Below are 17,081 nucleotides of genomic sequence, written 5' to 3' on the forward strand. Positions count from 1 at the left end.
AACATTATTGCATTCAGTTATATTGTGTACATGTGTGCACATCTAAACAAAGGAGACTTGGGAGAAGAAGACAACAAACATGGCGAAGTTTGAGCTGTAATGTTACTTGGTGTTGTGTTATAGGAAGACACAGTCATACTGTCGTTCTAAATATTTCAAGAATGCTGGTCCCATGGACTGAAAGCTTCCCAGTCTTCAGTAACTTGATGATTTATGCTTATTTATTTCTCATTAAAACCAAATCTTTTTTACCCATATGATACCAGTACCTTTCTGAGAAAAGATCTGAGGACACCTCCATAGGAGGTTGAGTCAGGGGAACTTTCTAGTCAGCCAATCCGTGCCCAGTTTTCTAAAATCTAGATACAAGTGAGCAATGTATTCAGACAAAAATGAATATAATCGTGAAGTTCTGACTGCTAATAAAGAAAGCTGTGAAGTGACATTGTTGTGGATGTTATACACTCTGTTGTTTTTAAGCAAAATGGCACTCACACCCAAAATGGCGTATGACTGAGAGAATATTTGTGTTCCATGTGGGTTTTCATTTGTACAAATACAAATTTCTAAATGGAGATAGTAAAGAAATGAAGCCGAATGCCGATAAAAGGCTGACATCTGATTGGCTCAAACATTCTTCATTTTGATCAGGTCAAAGTTCACTCATGGTTCATCTGGCCTTGACACAGAGAGGTATCTTTTGGAGTAAAAGATCGATCAGACTTTAACAAGACTGACATACTCAACACATTTATTGAAGGGTCGCCAACATGGATTTATTGAGGCTTCTGTTGAAAACTTGAAACTTGGTATTACCCTGCAGGTTTTCAATAGAGAGCCAAAAGAAGTTAAAATGTCATGACAGAATAACCATAGTAATATGTAAGAATCAGGTTTTCTTTAAGTTCTTTAGAGTATTTATGAACCGAAACATGAATATTCATGAGTATCGAAAAATCATAGTTGTGGCAAGCTCCAATTAGGGGAAATTTAATGTCTTAATGTGAACGAAATCATCACATGGCTGTATGCCCATCCAAGTTGCCTGAACCCTCCCATTCCTACAACACTGTGTTAAGTTTGTGACCCTTTAACACTTGTGCTGAGTATACACTGCAGTGTCACAAGCAAAACATCAAATGTAACATTCATTTCCCCAATTGCTTTATCACAAATACCAAAGACATTCCAGTTTAAGCCACGGGCATCAAAATTAATCATATTTGAAGGCTAAAGAATACACTTTTTATCATGATGAACGAGAACATTTATAGGGACAGTACATCGACGGTTCTGTGTTTTTAAATCGTGCATGAAATGATGTCTGTGTGTGACGTCATAAAACCAAAATAGAGCTCTGCACAGTGCTGACAATGCAAGCTAGCCCTGTGCAGAGTAAAACGGCTTCAGTTTTGTTTTAATAGATACAAACAAGAGAGAAAGCTTGTGTTTGTCTTACGGATGAGTTACAAAATACCAACTTCCAGCTTGATTATATTAGAAGCCAGTGTTTATCAAGGCCTGGATTACAATATAAATATGCCTCGGTTGTATGAAGCCAATCACTCTCCTACCCAGGGTTCCTTGCTGACAGCCAAGTTCCCCGTCACATCGTCACATCGTCACATCTTTCACCGACCATTCATTTGTTTTTTATTTATTTCATTTTGGATGAGTGTGCACATGTACATAAACATAAGTCATGAAAAGTTGAACTTCTATTGAGGAAATATCCTAAAACGTGAACTCATTTCAATTTGAGTCTTAATCCTCCATGTCCTGTCACGAAGCCCAACGGAGAGCTATAGCAATACAGTCACTTTGAAGTGTAAAACTATATTATCATGCACCTCACTGTCGCAGTTGTAGTAGTATATCTATATACTTATGCAAAACAATATGTATAGCAAAACAAAAGGCTTGCATTAGGTCTGTTTGTTCTTATTTCAGAATAAGTGCACTATTTACAAACAGGAGAAAAGTCTGGTCACTGGAGCAGAAACGGAATAAGGCGAGCAAGGCTGAGTACGCTCGGGGGTTATCAGCTACTCTTTACAAACAAAGCTTCTTAACGGTCAATGATCTGTCCTTTTAAGAGACAAGTCATGAAATATTTGAAAGAATTATTCTATTTTACAGAAATTGACATTCTTATAAGAAGTAAAATGTCTGAAATTTGTCAATTGGAATATATTACGATGATTTTCCACTGAACTACTCTCAGCAATGGATTGACTCTAAACGTATCATTGATGCACCCCCGATACACAACAGCTGATAGTGTCATGAACACAGAGTCATACCAGTTGTTAAACATATGGGGTAAGTCTGCCCTGTTGATGTTTCTGGGTATTTACTTCTTATCATGATCATACTGATGATGTAGCAAAAAATATCGAAAATGATTTTCACGATAAAATTCACCACCATTTTGACTTTTATGCCACTGTTTCAGCAGGTAATCGCAACTGTTCATTCCCCAGCGTTGATGTGTTCCACTGACATTGTGACTACCAGGATGTGGTTTTCATAATGAACTGAGATTATGTTTGCATTGATAACAATCTGAGATAAGTGAAAACATGATTGACAATTGATCCAGTCATAACAAAAAGTTCACTGGGACTTCACAGGACAAATATACATATGTATTACACACAAAAACAAACAATAGCACTCAACAAGCAATAACATGCAAGTAATAGGACTGGATTCCAATAAATACTTCCTAATTCGTTCAAGGCCATTCCATATCTGTATTACAGAACAAATTTTTCTTAACATGTCCTAATTAATGTCTTAAAGCTTAAAAGACCAATTCCTTTCAATACATGATCATTAATGACATAGTCACATAGTGTTCAACATCATTTGTATTCTTGTGTTGCTTCATGATGATCAATTATATAGTTGCTTGCAATTTCTTTGTAAAGATTAACCCGGGAAGCAATGAGAGTGATGTCCCTTCACATATTGTCCTAGTTTTTCTTGGGTGTTTCCCTGAGAGTGATCTCCCCTTGTTGTGTGCCAATCAGCAGAACTGGATGTACTTTGTGGTGGGTGACCATACCAGGCACATCTTTGAATGTCTGTGGAATAAAACAATGAAATTCTTTGTCAGAATGAGAACTTTGACAGATCGTTGACATTCTTAGGAAGCCTGTGAAAATCAGTTTGTTGGACATACTGGTGTGGCATGAAAAAAATTGTTGTGATCAAAATATTGTACAGCTTGAAATATTGTATGGTTTGAAGGAGTGGCACCAAATAAATATACTTCATCTTCCTGCGGCAAGGCAGTTAACTGACTTTAAAAGTCTAGTTTCCACCCTTGCCAAACCAGTCTGCTATTATGGACTTTTATTGTGGCTGGACTAACGAGTCCATAGTCCAATCAAACTCGCGTAACGAAATAGACATTCAGTTTGAAACTGTTGTGCAGATTTTGGTCAATTGCAGGATTTGCAAAGCAGGTGTACTGCCAACTAGAAGCCAACAGATATTTCCCCAATTTTTTCATGTTTTTAATCAGGGTGCTCACATGATTTGATGCACTTCGCGATGTAAGACCCATTTTATCCCAATATATATATTGATTATACATCAGATTGTCTTGACTGGGCGCCACCATTTTCTTTCAAGCAAGTGATATGAGAGCTGGAATCTGATTGGTCAATAGGAGAGAAATAAAACGGACATAACTCGTAATAGCCATTGTTGACTCTATGATCGAGCCCAGAAATTCCAGCCTAGTTCGACAAGGGTGGAAACTGGACTTTGACAGTCAGTTCACTCCCTTGCCATGGGAAGATGAATATACAAACGCCTGCAAATGCTTGGTGGTTACCTTACCACTGATGCAATGCACAGAGCAACCACAAAGATACGGCACATGTTGCATACAATGCCAAGCAACCGCACAGCAAAATGGCCATATGTGTTCTGTTTACTCCCGCTGTGCCGGCACATAACGGTTACTTACTCATGCCACTGTTGTTACAACCTGTGAGGACCCGGGGTAGAATAGGTCTTCAGCAAGCCATGCTTGCCATAACAGGCGACTATGCTTGTCGTAAGAGAGTGAGTGAGTGAGTGAGTATGGTTTTACGCCGCATTTAGCAATATTCATATTCCAGCAATATCACGGCAGGGGACACCAGAAATGGGCTTCACACATTGTACTGTCATGAGAGGGGACTAACAGGGTCAGGTGGTCAGGCTTGCTGACTTGGTTGATGAATGTCATCATACCCCAATTGTGTAGGTAGATGCTCATGATATCAATCACTGGATTGTCTAGTCCAGACTCGATTATTTACAGACGCCATCATATAACTGGAATATTTCTGTGTGTGTCATTAAACAACCAACAAACAAACCAACAAACAAACAAAAACTGTTGTTACAAGCCTGCTGATCATGTCAAGGCTACATGAAATGATGACCCCTAATCATTATTTCAAATAAGAAATCAACATGGACAGATAGGGAGTTTTTATTTATATGCACCTTCAGCAAGTCCAGTGGACTCTGTTTCTGTGCCAATGGTTGATAAGATACTTGTATACTTCAAAAACTAAATTACAACTACCACATCTATTCAAAATAATCCATACGTCAAGCTGAAAATTAGCCATAGTGACATGAAGATGAATTCTAAGTTTTAAGCTTATACACCACAACTGAGTGAATATCATTAATGAAACAGAACTTAGCTCACTTCTTCATTCAAAGGGGCGGTCGGGTAGCCTTGTGGTTAAAGCGTTCCCTCGTCAAGCTGAAGACCAGGGTTCAGTTCCCGACATGGGTACTATGTGTGAAGTCCATTTCTGGTGTCCCCCGCCGTGATATTGCTGGAATATTGCTGGAAGCGGCGTAAAACCATCTCACTCACTCACTCTTCATTCAAAACTCGGGAGAACCTAGTCAGCTCACTTGCCTGCTAGACAGTCCCTATTATCCTCAATTGTTTTACCAATCAACACGCTTTATTGGTGTGCCTACCTTAAGCAACAGAAGCAGGCTTTCGAGTGTAAGACAAGTTTATAAGAATTTTTCTACTTACAATTTCATTTGGCTTGGACTCCCCAAGTGCAAAGCGTTTGTCATCTCTTAGTCGAACTTTGAGATTGTTGACCCGGTCTTCAAACAGCACTTGCATTGTGTATGGCTGCTTTGGGTCCTTATCACTTACTCTCACCAAGTACGTCCCATCCTAGCAGCACATGAAATACATCGATTAAATCACTGTCACTGTTATATTGTCTGTCTATAGATGCTGGTTTAGATCAATGGTTGACTTGCCCTTGCATGTGTTTGTGATGAATGCCACCAGTGGGGCAGGATATTGTAGAATGGAGTTTTCTTTTCACAAACACCTGGTGTCATCACTGATTTTCAGTGATCCATTCATATTATTTTTACCACTATTTGCCTTTTAAGCCCAATGGTATCTGTTTCCGTGGATAATTGAGACTAGATATTGTCTGATGCTTTATATGTATTTTCTGATTATGGAAAGGGTTTTGTTACTTTCGAAAAATACATAGAAAGAGGTAACTACCAATTTGTCATGTATATCACTTAGGGTACAGAACATAATAGAGTATTTATCAACACAGGACTTCCCGGAAAAAAGCATTGGTTCCAGAAATACTAGGGGAACTAGCCTCTTGTTTTACATAATGGAGTACTTGGACATGGCAACAGGGGATTTTTTTTTTTTTAAATTTGTTCAAGAAAACACAAGTGAGGGGGGAGGAAATTAGCCTCAAGTTTTGCACCAGAACCATTATTGGTTGGACAAGATGCACATCCTGACACTAGATTATTCTGCTTCTTTCATTGACATGTTATTTCTTGAAACAGTCACTGAAAACATTCTGTCACACCCTCCCTCCCCCCCGGATTCTAGTTACAATAGGTCCCCAGCAAATGGAGGCTGAGTTGGTTGGTTACGCTTCTTCACACACCGACAGCATTGAGTCTGGCCCACACTCGAATATTTACAACAGTCATATAACTGCAACATTGCCAAGTGCGGCGAAAACAATAAACAAAACAAAAAAATAGTATCAAAATTTCAGTTACCTTTCCCACGCCTTTAAGTCTTGCATTCCCATCTGCACGATTTATCTTCCCATGATACCACTCGTACTTCAACATCGGGTCCTGCAAACAACATGTTTTCATTACAGATGCCATATACCTCAACTGGCACCAATTCTTCATTTCTATAATGTCCTGTATAAGATGCTGTGCTGAGGCCTGGTACAGATTGTGGTCTGCACCCCAGCTTGTAGTACTCTCAACACACATTGTTATAGGAATCATAGTTTTAGGACTCAGTAAAGAGGACATCTGTCTTTCCTTGTCAAAAGACACGTTTATCTCACGTGACCTGTGACGTCTATATTTATGACAATTAACAGGTCTTAAAATGAAGTAAAATAAAAGCAGTCCCGGCAAAAAGTGTTTCTTTTTCTTTCGCATTTAATTATTGATTTTATATTTGGAGACACAAAATACATACTACTGTCATATTTGTCACACTCATCAGTAGGCATTGTCATGTGTATCCTATTCTTCAGTAGGCATTGTCATGTGTATCCTATTCTTTAGTAGGCAGTGTCATTGTCATGTGTATCATATTCTTCAGTAGGCATTGTCATATGTATCCTATTTTTTAGTAGACATTGTCATGTGTATCCTATTCTTCAGCAGGCATTGACATGTGTATCCTATTCTTTAGTAGGCATTGTCATTGTCATGTGTATCATATTCTTCAGTAGGCATTGTCATATGTATCCTATTTTTTAGTAGACATTGTCATGTGTATCCTATTCTTCAGCAGGCATTGACATGTGTATCCTATTCTTCTGTAGGCATTGTCATATGTCTTGTATTCTTCAGTAGGCATTGTCATGTGTATCCTATTCTTCAGTAGGCATTGTCATGTGTCTCCTATTCTTCAGTAGGCATTGTCATGTGTATCCTATTCTTCAGTAGGCATTGTCATGTGTATCATATTCTTCAGTAGGCATTGCCATCTGTATCCTATTCTTTAGTAGGCATTGTCATGTATATCCTATTCTTCAGTAGGCATTGTCATGTGTATCCTATTTTTTAGTAGACATTGTCATGTGTATCCTATTATTCAGTAGGCATTGTCATGTGTATCCTATTCTTCTGTAGGCATTGTCATGTGTATCCTATTCTTCAGTAGGCATTGTCATGTGTATCCTATTCTTTAGTAGGCATTGTCATGTGTATCCCATTCTTTAGTAGGCATTGTCATTGTCATGTGTATCATATTCTTCAGTAGGCATTGTCATATGTATCCTATTTTTTAGTAGACATTGTCATGTGTATCCTATTCTTCAGCAGGCATTGACATGTGTATCCTATTCTTCTGTAGGCATTGTCATATGTCTTGTATTCTTCAGTAGGCATTGTCATGTGTATCCTATTCTTCAGTAGGCATTGTCATGTGTATCCTATTCTTCAGTAGGCATTGTCATGTGTATCCTATTCTTTAGTAGGTATTGTCATTGTCATGTGTATCATATTCTTCAGCAGGCATTGTCATATGTATCCTATTCTTTAGTAGGCATTGTCATGTGTATTCTATTCTTCAGTAGGCATTGTCATTGTCATGTGTATCATATTCTTCAGTAGGCATTGTCATATGTATCCTATTCTTTAGTAGGCATTGTCATGTGTATCATATTCTTTAGTAGGCATTGTCATGTGTATTCTATTCTTCAGTATGCATTGTCATGTGTATCCTATTCTTCAGTAGGCATTGTCATGTGTATCCTATTCTTTAGTAGGCATTGTCATTGTCATGTGTATCATATTCTTCAGTAGGCATTGTCATATGTATCCTATTTTGTAGTAGACATTGTCATGTGTATCCTATTCTTCAGCAGGCATTGACATGTGTATCCTATTCTTCTGTAGGCATTGTCATATGTCTTGTATTCTTCAGTAGGCATTGTCATGTGTATCCTATTCTTCAGTAGGCATTGTCATGTGTATCATATTCTTCAGTAGGCATTGTCATGTGTATCATATTCTTCAGTAGGCATTGTCACGTGTATCCTATTCTTTAGTAGGCATTGTCATTGTCATGTGTATCATATTCTTCAGTAGGCATTGTCATGTGTATTCTATTCTTCAGTAGGCATTGTCATTGACATGTGTATCATATTCTTCAGTAGGCATTGTCATATGTATCCTATTCTTTAGAAGGCATTGTCATGTGTATCCTATTCTTTAGTAGGCATTGTCATGTGTATTCTATTCTTCAGTATGCATTGTCATGTGTATCCTATTCTTCTGTAGGCATTGTCATATGTCTTGTATTCTTCAGTAGGCATTGTCATGTGTATCCTATTCTTCAGTAGGCATTGTCATGTGTCTCCTATTCTTCAGTAGGCATTGTCATGTGTCTCCTATTCTTCAGTAGGCATTGTCATGTGTATCCTATTCTTCAGTATGCATTGTCATGTGTATCCTATTCTTCAGTAGGCATTGTCATGTGTATCCTATTCTTTCGTAGGCATTGTCATATGTATCATATTCTTCAGTAGGCATTGTCATGTGTATCATATTCTTCAGTAGGCATTGTCATATGTATCATATTCTTCAGTAGGCATTGTGATATGTATCATATTCTTTCGTAGGCATTGTGATATGTATCCTATTCTTTCGTAGGCATTGTCATATGTATCATATTCTTCAGTAGGCATTGTCATGTGTATCATATTCTTCAGTAGGCATTGTCATATGTATCATATTCTTCAGTAGGCATTGTGATATGTATCATATTCTTTCGTAGGCATTGTGATATGTATCCTATTCTTTCGTAGGCATTGTCATATGTATCATATTCTTCAGTAGGCATTGTCATATGTATCCCAGTCTTCAGAAGGCACTGTGATATACACCTATATATTCAGGAGATACTACACATCGCAAGACTTACCAGATCTGCAGTCTGTGCATCATCATATATTTCTCCATCATCATCATCATCATCATAACTCGGGATCAGTGAGACGACCTCCACAGTAGGTGTCGGAGGGGTTGGAGGGGTCAGCTGAGAACATATTTTCCAGATGAAATGCTTGCAAAACCATCAGAATTCATATGACAAGCCAAATCATTTTTATAAACTCCGTTGAAATTTTGATTTCAGAAACCTGGCTTTCTGATACAGTAATTAGTGTGTCTTACCTCTGTAGAGTGGATGTCTGGATATATACTCACCGCCAAAAGAAACCATATAAACATATAGAGAAATAAATATGTTAAGAAGAGATGTTTCCAATGTGTACCACTTAATGACAAAACTGACAGTCAGTCAAGTGTTACCACACAGTGTTTTTATTCTTATCACGAAATGCTGCATGTGATTCCCGAACTTCACATGCTAATCCTACACGAGAAAAATGGTGCATCTCGAGTCATGGAACTATGATGTGCCATGTGATACGTTTATGAGCATCGGTGCCACAACATGACAGTATGTTCGTTTGTGTATCGAACCAATTTAATATCTCTTGAATATGAGTAATTCTTCATATATTAACATGTATGGTATTCGCGTTTCTTTTGGCGGTGAGCATAGTTATCATCAGTCTTACCCTTGAAACATGTGGTAAAAGTTATTAAAGATAAAATAACTACTGATGAAAGTATTCCATGATACGATTCCTGTTATCTCAAATTTAAAGATGTGGTACCTTATTGAAATTTTGAAATACTACAACTACTACTACTACTATTACTAGTAATAATGATAATAATAATAATAGCCTTGGGCTTTTATAAGTACTTTGAGAGGCATGATAAGCTGGAGGACTAAGTAGGGATAAGATATATGGATGAACGACTTCTTTACAGGACTAAACCAAAAAAACTACTAAAATCTGTATTTTACTAAGAAATTGTTTTCCATAAAAGAACATTTTGTTACATTTGACCACTTTCTAAAAGGCATCGTGTGCTCATAGTATGGCCGCCAGCAAATAAACAAGTCTGGACCAGACAAACCAGTGACTGAAAGCATGAGCAACAACTCAGTCCAGCAGGGCACAGTGACACGCACACAGCCAAATCACAGCCCTGACCACGAAACAACTTTCAGTGGGCTCTAACAACAAGCATTGGTTACTGGCGACCTACTACTGTACCTGAATACACAATACATAAACCATATTGAACCATCAGTTCGAAATAACAGGAATCAGTTCTCAAAATATTACATTTACCTCTTAACAGATTCATAAAGATTTAATAAATAAACAACAAATACTGTATTTCACATACAAAGCACTGATCCCTTAAGAACCTAATATTTTGAAAAATAAAAAAAAAGGTAATACATAGCAAAAAAATCAGAAAATCAGAAAATCAAAAAACATCTTTTCCTTTCGGAATACCTGAGGTAAAATTACTTTTCCATTATTTGGGAAATAAATATTTTTGATAAAAAATACCAGCCTTTGAATATTTTATGGTCCCTTATGTGCCGGTGCTTAATATATGGAATACAGTAAATACGTTTAAAGATAAAAGCAACTAAACAGTTTGCATCAGAGGTATACACAAGCAATATAGGGTTGTGAAGCCATGCAGGATGTATTGAAGCCATCACCACATTATACATGTACTAGTTAGTCACCATCAGCCAGGGAGGGAGAGACAGGTTTAATGTAGCAATCACCTCCCACAAACAACAGCCCACTCTCATGCTTAATGAACTAACATTACCTGTTAAGCTAAAACGTACTTATTCCACGCTGCGGTAATGATAAACATATTGGATCAACATGCAGGGTCTCGAAGTTCCTTGTATTTTAGTGACATTCTTAAATTTCAATGGGACCGTTAAATTATGTTCCTGGCGCCTTGAGGGCATATCTAGAAATGCTATTTGTTAAGCGCATTACCGTGTGACAATGTTTCTATGAAACCACAAATAAACGGGATATACACATGGAAATGATGACATGTGAACACGCAAATGATTCACAAACTAAATTTGAATATTTCGAAATGAAAACGGTATTATCATGATTATCAATCTCAATGAAAAGGGAAGGGGACAAATGTCTAGCCTTGGTGAAGTGACACTCACTGAATTGACATAATAGAGACAACTTATGGACAACTACTTCCTTATTGAAGGTGTTTCTTGACAACGGTATAAGGATCTATACTGAAACGTCGCCTTTACAGTAAAAAAAGATGTTATCCATAAATTGTCTCTATTTTGTCATCTGTCAACTTCTAAGTAATGCCTATCAAACAGTTCTTGCACTGAGTTGAACAACAGAAGAAAACTATTATTCTAGTTGTCACACTTGAATCCTAGAGGGCACCCCGAAACATCTCCTTGAGTGGCCTCTGGTACACTTGACAAAACATACACTCCTATCTCTGATATATGTTTCATAAAAAGATAATTAGAGATACCTTTCTACTGGTCGCTAAGTAATATGACAATATTAATTCAAATTTTGATTCATAAGGTTCCTGAATATGTTGAAACAGACATGTTTCTAATCTCATTAAAATTTGATCTTTCACTCCGATAAAAGATCTCTCCGTGGAAAATCTGAAGACACTCCAAGCCTTGATTTGGTGGATAGTACTCAGATTCTGCAAACAGTGATACCTGTCTGTCACGGATGTTTATGGCATTTATCAATCTATTTCTGGTATCATTTCACTCCAGACTGAATATCTGACTAACAACTGTTTTCATAAATATTGAAAAAAGTGCTGCAGAAAAATGCCCAAAACTAGTGTATTTAACACTGTTGAGAAACATCTCATACTCAATCAAACACATGATATCTTTCTCCTAACTAAATGCAATACTATATACCTAACAACTATCCAGAAGTGTGGGAATGACGTGAACCACTTTGGCAAAAACTTTTCTTGAACATTTTGCAGGAAACAAGCTCAAGTTATCAGCAGAAATTTTCAACAAGTTTGTCATGAAGTCTATGTAAGGAAAATAAACCCATAACAGGGATCTCACCTTTCGAGTCAGTGAAGTAGGTTTAATCTTTAATAAGAAAAAAATATATCCAATATAGACTATTTTCCCAAAGAAATAGGAGAATCCCTGCATTCATAATGAAAGATGACATGTAAGTGAGAGAGTGAGTGAGTGAGTTGTGTCAGCCTAATTATAATAGAAGGAAATCCCGAAGTGATGCAAGTCGCCAACGTTTACCACTTTGGTGAAACTTATAAGCACGGATATCGTCCTGACAAACCTAGAAACAAAATCGGGGCGAACCAGTATTCGAACCCACTATCATAGGTTTCTGGCATGCCCAAGGGACGCAACTCTGCACAGCATATTGCAGCGCCTGAGACAACTGGGCCACCTGTGACCCAGACATATAAGAATGTTGTGATTGTTATTGAATAAGTAATAATTAATCTGTTTTATTCAGCAAAAAAATAAAAAGTGTTAATAATGTGAAAAAGATTTTAATACCAAAAGAAGTGCACTTTGTTACTAGAAATTAATATTAGCTTTGTAAAGTTTATCAAATGTCAAAATATCACGTCTATTTCACATATGGGTCATACCGGTTGTTTTTCCTCAGGGGTCGCTTGCTCAGGAGGTCGAGGGGGGAGGGGGGGTCCACTACCATTTTGGGATTCAATCTTTTCTTCCTTAACCTTTTCTTCCTTATTTGAAGATCCTTTAGTGGGTTTTAACTTAGATTTGAGCTCTGAAATTGATTAATTTCTGTCCATCATGTGTGAAAACAATGTCAATATTGCTGGGAATATCTACCAATATAAAACATGTTTCCACATAAGTTGCAACAAGTCTGAAATAGACGTCAATCTGCAAACATGCATGAGAAACACACAAAGCAACAACTTGTCAACAACGTGCAAGGGTTGGGATGAGCTGAAACAAACAACAGGTCAAACACGTTGGTTGGGGTTTTAAAGCTGAGGAGGTTGAACATGCGGAACGGCTTACAAGGCAGGGAGTGAAAGCTCACGATTGATGGATTCCAATTTTCAACGTAACTAGACCAAACCATATTCAAACCCTTGCAATATTGCTAGCAAAAACATCAAATAGCTGCAGAAATTTCTCCTTTGTAATGAGTTCCTAATATTTGCCTTTTTACCACAATTGACAAAAAATTAGATTAATTCAATTTATCTTATTGTAAATGAGTAGTTTTTTTCATTCTAAAATGTCCAGTTAGTTTCAGAAAGGAATTCCTTTTCAAATATTTCTGTCTTAATTTCGCTTGATGTTAAAAGTCTTAAATTGATGGAAAAACAAAAGGATTTATTATTGTCTAAAATGTTTAAGATCAAAGTTTGAGGTAAAAAAGCATTACTTTTATCTGCAATCTATGTGATATGAAACAAACACATTTATTACGCGGTATTGTGTGAATTGAAACAATAGAACCTTTCCAGCACTGTTCTCAGTTAAAAATTTATTGCAATGAATAATCCATTTCTAGATATGAAAAAGATATCGCAGTGCACCAAGATCCAGGAACAAGTGTGTATTAGAGAGATTTATAATCTAACAATTTATCCTAATTATGAGTATTTAAGGATACGTAAACACGTTACAAAAACATGGCCACAAAAAGTCACGGCAGAGGGGCAAGGACTATGGGCTACTCCAACAAAAAAGTTTTGTTTGTTTGTTTATTTGTTTATTTGTTTACTGCCACACTCAGCAACATTCCCGATAAATGAGGGCAGTCTGTAAATTATCAAGTCTGGGCCACACAATCCACTGACTGATATCACGAGCATCTACACAATCGGGATATGATGACATGCATTAACTGAGTCAGCAAGCCTAACCACCCAATCCCGTTAGTAGGTAGCTTAAGATCAATTCTAAACTGGACGTTCACAGGTCAAACTTCCAGTTGGGGTGTTCTCAATCTTTTACAGAGAGTACAAAATCTTATTGTAATGACTCTGTTTTCACAAAATGTTTGTTTATCAAAGAAAGACAGTATCTTAAATATTAACAATTAAAATACTAAGTGTTTGAATTTGGAACTATCGACACTTTCTTTGCAACATAATTTGATTTATTTTCCTCTCAAATTTCAACTAAACATTTGTATTTGTTACCTAATGCATTATTAATACTTTTTAAAGTCTTCTCATGTCATGTGATACGCAGGTGCAAGTTGTTGTTAGTTTAAGCAATAACATGCCCATTGTCCATCAGGAGTCATTCTTATAGAGTTATCTCCCTTTGACTGTTTAACTAAAAGAGGGAATTTGAATAACACAGAAAGACAACACAATTTTTGTCATTATATCCCCTAAATTCATTGATTTTATCATCCATACAAGTTCAGTAGGATTTTTCATTCTCATTCAACATGATTCCTTTTCTCTCAAAAAGTATGTTACGTTAAAACAGTATTCAATTTCCCCAAGACTAAGGGAGATAACTTAAAGGGGGATAACTCATGTCAACACATTCAACTCAAACCTTTGGAAGAGTGACAGTCTTCACCCCACTTTCTTGTTTGTCTTTCATTTTAGAGGGTGGTTTTGGTTTGGATGCAATATCTGGCTTCGAATTCATATCGCTAACCACTGCCTTAATGCCTCCAAATCTACTGCTAATGCTGGAAACAGAAGAGCTTTGCTCTTCTTTTTTCACATTAGGTAGTTTGGGAATTTCAGGTTTTGGTTTGACTGGTTTTAATACAGCCTTTGGACTGTTGTTATTATTAGAATCCTCTGATCTGCTCCAATCTGAAATGGACACCATGTACATTTCATGAAATATACATGTTTATGAAACACATGACAAAGGCGATCTGAAAGGAAAAAGCCTAAATAAATAATTAACACTGCAACATGTTGTGTTATGATATCCTGTCAACTTCAGAAGTATTTGTGTTAGCGCTGGGCGTGCAACTCGGGGACTCGGGTCAGGTGGGTCCTGAGTAGTACCCACAGAAATACCCAGACCCTGGTAGTTAGTTATGTGATATATTGTCTAATGACATTAGCATTGAAACTCCATGATTACCTACCTAGGGCTGGGACGAGTCCAAATTTACTACCTGGGTACCCATCCCCCTATTACCCGACATTAACCCGGTACCCACTGTAGGTCTCAAAAGACAGGTACAAATGTCCGATTGGGAAACGTGTGACTGTACTGTCAAAATGTATTTAGATACACGTATAACCGATCAGCTCATGAATACACTGAAGTTGACTGAAGTTTTATCTTTATTCAAACATATAAACTCAGAAGGAATGTGTGCAGAAAGAGATGTGAACATTTGTCACTTACAGTGGAACCATAGAGTTCTAGATCATTTTTGCCATTAAACAATATAATCATGTGACTAACCATTTATCCAGGTAGTCCTGCGGGTACCGGGGTCGTACTCAGTACCCAACCAACCCAAGTACCGGAGTTACCCGTCCCAGCCCTAATGATCACACTACAAGTCCCAACTGTTCACATTTCGTTCAGACTGCACGCGTCCCTTCTGACTTTTGTGCATTTGAGCTTTCTCAACTTCAATGTGTGCATGATCAGATCATTTTACACCTGTGTTATAAGAGTAAATAGCTTTTACCAGGCCATCAGGGTAACAAGCAATTACAAATTAGGTGACCCCATCGCCCTTCAGACAAGACCTTCATCATTTGTACTGAACAAATAGGAATTAAACCTGTACCCCATTTTTCCTTTTTCATCAAAAGTGCATAAAATGTTTGACATGGTGGATGGTCATTGAGAATTTTACACTTCAATATACACAGCTCTTACTCTAGAATACTTTAATATATGAAAATGATAAAAAGTATAGACAAAGAATTTCTACTTATCCTCTTAATAAAGTTGATTAAATTTATTTTTTTTCAAAACATGACAAATCTGGTCTTGTATGTTGGTAAATACCACCCGTGGGAATATTGCAACTTAATGATGACAGCCTGTGGTAACTGAATGTGGTACAGATAACCAATGTAAACCAGTGATTGATGTCATCAGCAACATCCCAAGCCATCAGGTTTACGATGACACAATAAACAAGGTCACAGTGCCTGACCAACCAATTCACTGAACCGCCTCTTACAACAAACACTGATTGATTCTGACACAAAGTCTCCACAGAGATCTGGGAAATCTAGTAATAAACAAGGTCACTGAACCTGACCACCCAATTCACTGAACCGCCTCTTACAACAAGCACTGATTGATTCTGACACACAGTCTCCACAGAGATCTGGCCAATCTAGTAATAATATTCCTAGCATCAATAATGACGTTCATATCTGTGCCATCACCTAATTCAGTCAGTAAAAGCTCACCTGCAAGTTTTTTATCTTTTGACTTTTCATCTTTGTTTTTCTCATTTTTCGTGTCTTTGTCGTCCGCCGTCTTATCATCCGAAACCCTCCGCAGCTTTCCAAGAGCACCCTGGATGGCAGACAGACCAATCTGGGGCACTAGCGAAGAAGTGGTAGGTACTTTCTTCTCCTTCTCCTTCCTCTGTGGGGTCGGGGGTGGCTTGATCACCTTGGGCCGGTTCATGCTTGGCAGAGGGGGAGGAGGTGGGGCACCTGAAGCCCAACAATGTCACGTTGAATCAGTGACTGAATTACTCACTTGCATCCAGGAAACTCTTAGGCCACAATTTTGATATTATATTTACTACACGCCTGTTACGATATGTATCTCAAATTCAACCTGAGTGTGTCAAAGTCTAGTGAGGGATCTGGTGTTGATCAGTACTGGACTGAAACATGGCTTAGCCATCTAATAAAGGATCTTATGTTTATCAGTACTGGACTGAAACATGGCTTAGCCATCTAGTAAAGGATCTGGTGTTGATCAGTACTGGACTGAAACATGGCTTAGCCATCTAGTAAAGGATCTTATGTTTATCAGTACTGGACTGAAACATGGCTTAGCCATCTGATAAAGGATCTTATGTTTATCAGTACTGGACTGAAACATGGCTTAGCCATTTGATAAAGGATTTTATGTTTATCAGTAGTGGACTGAA

General features: G+C 37.5%; 1 protein-coding gene across 4 annotated transcripts in view; it reads right to left on the reverse strand.

The window, feature by feature from the left end:
* Positions 1-857: 857 nt before the first annotated feature.
* LOC139452067 (B-cell linker protein-like) overlaps positions 858-17,081 on the reverse strand; it is a 58,407-nt gene continuing 42,183 nt past the window's right edge. For 2 of the 4 annotated variants that reach the window (XM_071233375.1, XM_071233377.1), the window contains 7 exons: positions 16,384-16,635; positions 12,622-12,767; positions 12,059-12,085; positions 8,990-9,103; positions 6,091-6,171; positions 5,066-5,215; positions 858-3,089 (listed from right to left, as the gene is read on the reverse strand). In XM_071233375.1, the coding sequence (XP_071089476.1) occupies positions 2,979-3,089; positions 5,066-5,215; positions 6,091-6,171; positions 8,990-9,103; positions 12,059-12,085; positions 12,622-12,767; positions 16,384-16,635 (881 nt within the window). In that variant the 3' untranslated portion in view covers positions 858-2,978. Of the gene's footprint in view, positions 3,090-5,065; positions 5,216-6,090; positions 6,172-8,989; positions 9,104-12,058; positions 12,086-12,621; positions 12,768-14,533; positions 14,803-16,383; positions 16,636-17,081 lie in introns of all 4 variants that reach the window. The other 2 variants (XM_071233376.1, XM_071233378.1) reach the window with 2 other exon arrangements.

This window comes from Haliotis cracherodii, unplaced genomic scaffold, assembly GCF_022045235.1.
Source record: "Haliotis cracherodii isolate W230 unplaced genomic scaffold, xgHalCrac1.p SCAF_9, whole genome shotgun sequence".
Taxonomy (NCBI): Eukaryota; Metazoa; Mollusca; class Gastropoda; order Lepetellida; family Haliotidae; genus Haliotis; species Haliotis cracherodii.